At 69.8% G+C, this 4,757-nt stretch overlaps 1 protein-coding gene across 1 annotated transcript in view; it reads right to left on the bottom strand.

The window, feature by feature from the left end:
* Positions 1-459: 459 nt before the first annotated feature.
* The window catches only part of CHLNCDRAFT_139012 (hypothetical protein), a gene marked incomplete at both ends in the record, with an annotated part of 5,419 nt that continues 1,121 nt past the window's right edge, over positions 460-4,757 (bottom strand). Inside the window, 12 exons of the mRNA XM_005844241.1 lie at positions 460-504; positions 808-870; positions 1,152-1,214; positions 1,470-1,570; positions 1,908-2,007; positions 2,251-2,409; positions 2,592-2,792; positions 3,194-3,361; positions 3,524-3,648; positions 3,904-4,009; positions 4,144-4,325; positions 4,526-4,667. Coding sequence (XP_005844303.1) covers positions 460-504; positions 808-870; positions 1,152-1,214; positions 1,470-1,570; positions 1,908-2,007; positions 2,251-2,409; positions 2,592-2,792; positions 3,194-3,361; positions 3,524-3,648; positions 3,904-4,009; positions 4,144-4,325; positions 4,526-4,667 — 1,455 coding nt within the window. The remainder of the gene's footprint in view (positions 505-807; positions 871-1,151; positions 1,215-1,469; positions 1,571-1,907; positions 2,008-2,250; positions 2,410-2,591; positions 2,793-3,193; positions 3,362-3,523; positions 3,649-3,903; positions 4,010-4,143; positions 4,326-4,525; positions 4,668-4,757) is intronic.

The following is a 4,757-nucleotide window of genomic DNA, read 5'->3' as shown; positions in this document are numbered from 1 at the left end:
CGCTGAAGACGGCCTGTACCGCCGCCAGGCCATTCGTACTTCTCCCGTTTCCGTACATTGTCTTGGCTGACCATCTGCCTCATGCCTGGCCTGTAAAAGCCTTCCCTCCCGGAGCCTGTCGGGTGTGTGCAGCAGGCAGCGCCCATGCGGCCGCCACCCAGCGGTCGCCGCCCCTCGCCCATCTCTCTCGCGGGCAACTGCATCTTACATGGCTGCAAGCTCTGCGCTCAGGCCAGGCCACGGCCAGCTGCACCGCCGCAATGCAGCCGCTGATGAAGGCGCAGCCTGTCTGTGCATGCCGCGCTCGCGCTGCGCTGCTCCCTGCTGCGCCGCGCGCCGCGGAGGCTGCCCAGGCGTCCTGCCAAGGGCCCATATGCCGCCGCTGCCGCATATACATGCTGGGGCAGGGCAGCAGGCAGGCGGGCCGTCCCCTCCCCGCCGCTCCAGCGCACCCGCGCCTCAGCTCTTGCCCAGCAGCACGCGCCGGATCTCTGCGGCAGTCGTCTGCAGGCACGCGGGCCAGGCAGGCAGGCAGGCAGGGAGGTAGAGGCAGGCGCGCCGGCAGGCAGGTAGGAAGGCTCGGGAGCATGCCAGGGAAAGCGCTGACATCTATCCAAGCATTGACATCTATCCAATAGCTGGATGGCTGCTGCCACCAAGATGCAGCAAAAGGGGGACACGTGGCGGCGCCGCGCCGCGGCACGGCACACGAAATCGCGCGTGCCCCCTTTGCCCCCGGCAGCGCTCTCCCCCTTGCTCCCAGCTGCAGCAGCGCCCACCCACCCACCCGCCCACCCGCCCACCCACCTGGGCCGCCTTGAGCTTCTTCTCAAACTGGCGCTTCACCACAGCGCTCTGAGCGTGGGCGGCCTGCGGGGCACAAGGCCAAGTGAAGGGGGGCTTGCTTTTTGCTGTTGTGTTGGTTTCTAGTTTTTGTGTGTGCAGTCTGCATGCCCGCAAAGGAGCTCGCGGCACAGGCCCCAGGCTTGGCGGCGGGCCTAGGGGATGGGATTCGCGGCAGAGAGTTGGAGGCGGCAGCGGCGGGCCAGGCGGCACCCCCCCGGCTGCTGACAGGGCGCGCGGCAGGGCGCAAAGGCGAAGGCAGAAATGGGCGGCCGTTGCCAGTAAAAACAGGGCGGTGCGGGGCGCACCTTGGCGGCGGAGGTGTCGATGATGGCGTTGAGGTACTGCAGCTGGGATAGGCTGTACCGCGCCTGTACCGCACGGCACGGCGAGGAAGCGCAAGGTCGGGGCACGGGGGTCGCCGCCAGGGCAGGGCCAACGATCCTGGTGCTTAGTGCACACCGGCAGCGAGCGCCGCAACGCTGCCCGCGGCAACCACCAGTACCGCCCACCTGCACCGTGTGCTGCGCCTCCCACGCCGCCCCTCCCACCCAGCAGCACGCAGCCCACCTGCACCGCCCCTCCCACACCACCCCTCCCACCCCTCCCACACCCAACCTGCCCACCTGCACCGCGTGCTGCGCCTCCCACAGCAGCGCCGAGTAGTTAAAGACGGCCAGGGCGTCGCCACGCCGCAGCGCCAGGCTGATGAGGGGAGACAGGGAGTCTGCGCGGTGGGGGTGGGGGGGCAGGGTGGAGTGGGAGGGGTGGAGCAGGTGGTGTGGGGTGGGTTGAAGCGGGGTGGCAGGGTTGGAGGGAGTGTGTGGGGGCTGTGGGTGGCAGAGTTGGAGAGTGTGTGGGCTTTGAACGGCAATGTGGGGTGGGGTGGCGGGGCTGGAGAGCGTGCGTGGGGTGGGAAGCGCAAGGCCACACGCAAGAAAGGTCAGCGCAAGGCCACACGGCCGCCGCTCACCGATGATGCGGGAGTGGTAGGGTGCAGCCGCCCCTCCACCCAGCACACACCAAAAAGAACGCACAAGACCACACAAGAAAGCGCGCCTCACCGATGATGCGGGAGTGGTAGGGGTGCAGCCGCCCCTCCACCCCCTGCTGCAGCTGGCGCAGAAACTCCTCGGCCTGAGGCATCAGCTGGGCCATCTTCACCTGCACAGGCGGGCGGGGAGCATGGGGTGTGTGTTTGGGACCAGTAGGGAGGGTGTGGGGCCAGCAGGGTGTGTGTGTTTGGGGCAGCTTGGGAGGAGGCGGGGGCGAGGAGGTGCCGGGGTGGGGGCAGGGGCCGGAGGCAGGGCAGGCGGAGGCAGCAGGTGGAAGCAACACAACATCCCTCCCTCCACCCACACACACACACACAGCCACACAACCTCCCACCCACCCACACGCGCGCACCTGGTACAGCATGGCCCCCTGCTGCCACAGCTTGTCTGCCTGCAGCATGACGTCGCCGGGGCCGTTGGCTGCAGGCAGGCAGGTGGGCAGGCGGGCGGGCAGGCGGGCGGGCAGTGGAGGGTCGGCAGGGAGGAAGGCAGGCACACACAGGTAGGCAGGCTGGGGGAAGTAGGCGGGGAGGCGGTGCGCGTGCATTGTGTGCGTGCAGACAGTGTGTCTGTGTGTGTGCGCGCATGTGTGTGTGTGTGTCTGTGTGTGTGTGTGTGTGGTTGTGCATGCTTGCCTGCGGTGGTGTGTGCCGGCTCCACGTGGCCGCACCCCGCGCATCGCCAGAACCCCACCTCCGCCTCCGCCTGCTCGCCCTCCAGCCCCTCCTGCTGCCCCTCCTTCCCATCTGCCTCCTCCTCTGCTGCGGCCGAGCCGTTGGCAGCCTCCGGCGCGGCCTCCTGCCCCTGCTGCTGCTGCTCCTCTGCCGCCGCCTTCTTGCCTCCCTTCCTGCTCTTCCTGGCCGCCGCCGCGTCCTCCGCGTCCCAGGCAGCCAGCTGCAGCAGGGGGGCAGGCAGGCAGGCAGGCAGCGGCGGCGGCACGGTAAGAGCGGCAGCGGGCACAGCCGGCTGCGGCGCAAGGCAGGCAGGCAGCGGCGGCAGCGGCTCTGCAGCGGGCACAGTGAGAGCAAGAAACACAGCGAGGGTGGAAAGAAGAAGAAAGCAGGCACTTCTGGCACAACGCCCCCAGGGCGCCTCGGCGCCGGCCCATGCTCCCCACCCTCCCTCTTTTTCTTCCACCCACCTCGCACCCACCAGCCCCCCGCCTCACCAGCCAGCCAGCCCCAGGCAGGTAAACAGGCCAAGCCAACTAGACACAGGCCCAGGCAACACACCCAGCCAGCCCCAGGCATGAAGCACAGCAACACAGCACCCCAAAGCCAAAGGCGCCGCCCCACCTGCTCCTCATACCGCGCAGCGGCGGCTGCGGCCTCGGGCGTACCGGGCGGTACCGCCACCAGCACGTCCACGGTACAGGCCAGGCACCACACCCCCTCCAGGAAGCGGTCGGTGGAGGTGGCCAGCGGCTCGATGCACCGCTCGCAGGCGCAGGCCAGCCCGCGCTCCTGCAGGCAGGTGTGTGTGTGTGTGTGTGTGCGTGACTCCATCCCCCGTGTGTTCCCCCCACTCCCTTGCCCCCCCTTTATGGACTGCCCACCCGCACACAGCGCACACACCCTCTCTCTCCACACACACACACACACACTCCCACCCCCCCACGCACACACAGCCACACGCGCCTGCAACAGCGCGGCCTGGCGCACGGGGCGGGGCTCGTATTGCGGGGCATGGCACAGCGTGAGTTGCTGCCCCGCCACCACGTCTACCACGGTACGGACATGCATTGTCTGGCCTGCATGGGGGTGGAGGGGGGTGGGGGGTGGGGGTAGAGGGTAGGCAGGTGTGGTGTGTGTGGGGGGCGGTGTGTGTCAGTGTGGAGTGATGCCAGGGACGGGCGGGGGCAGGAGGGGAGGGGTGACGACAGACAGGCGGCTGCCTGCGTATGAGCACAACAAAGGGTTGCAGCTGCCACGACGCTCGGGGCCTGCCGTCCGGCTGCCAGCACGCGGCACACCCCAATCCCTAAACCCCCGAACCCTAAACCCACCCATGGTCACGGAGTGGCAGTTGGCGCGGCAGGAGTGGTTGAGCGAGGCGGCGGCGGGGAAGAGGCCCACGCCGCTGTCCTGCCCCGCATGCTCCGCCCCCACGCCCTGCGGCGCGGCAAACACGGCAGACGGGCAGGTGGGCGGGCGGGTGAGGCAGGCGGCCAAGAGGTTTGTGTGTGTGTGTGCAAGTGTGCGTGTACATTACACCACCACCACCACCACCGCCACCACCCACACACCTGTAGGTTGCAGATGAGCATGGCGGCGTCGCTCTGCAGCTGCGCCAGGGAAGCCGCGCGGTAGCCGGGCAGCGCCGCCGCCGCCTCCAGCGCCGCCAGCGCGCGGTGCAGCGGGCGCAGCGCCGCGGTCACCGCCTTGCGCCACGGCTCGGGCTTGTGGTGCCAGGGAGGGGGCAGGGCGTCTGCTCGGCGCCGTTGGTGTGGTTGTGTGGGGCGGGGTGTGTGGGGGCAGGAGGCGAGGGGTGCGGCGCGGCGGGGCGCGGCAGGGATCAGGCAGGCAGGCAGGCAGGCAGGCGGGCCAGGCCTCGATCAAATCCCGCCAGGCAGGCAGCCCCCCACCCCACCGCCCACAAACACCCACCCACCCCGCCCAGCCGCTCACCCGCGTCCGCCGCCGTGCAGCGCAGCAGCGGGGGCGCGCCGTCGGGCTGAGGCGGCGCCAGCGGCACGCCCACCGGCGCCTCTGCCGCGCCGCTGCGCCGCACATCCAGCAGCACCAGCAGGTGCAGGAGCTCGTGCTCCACCTGCGTGGGGAGGTAGGCGGGTGGTGGGTGGGGTGGTTGGTGGGTAGGTAGGTGTGTGGAATGGGGGAGGCAGTGAGCGGCCACACACAC

This window comes from Chlorella variabilis (genome assembly GCF_000147415.1).
Source record: "Chlorella variabilis unplaced genomic scaffold CHLNCscaffold_23, whole genome shotgun sequence".
Taxonomy (NCBI): Eukaryota; Viridiplantae; Chlorophyta; class Trebouxiophyceae; order Chlorellales; family Chlorellaceae; genus Chlorella; species Chlorella variabilis.
Note: the sequence above shows the minus strand (reverse complement) of the source record. Positions and strands in the feature narration are given on the sequence as shown.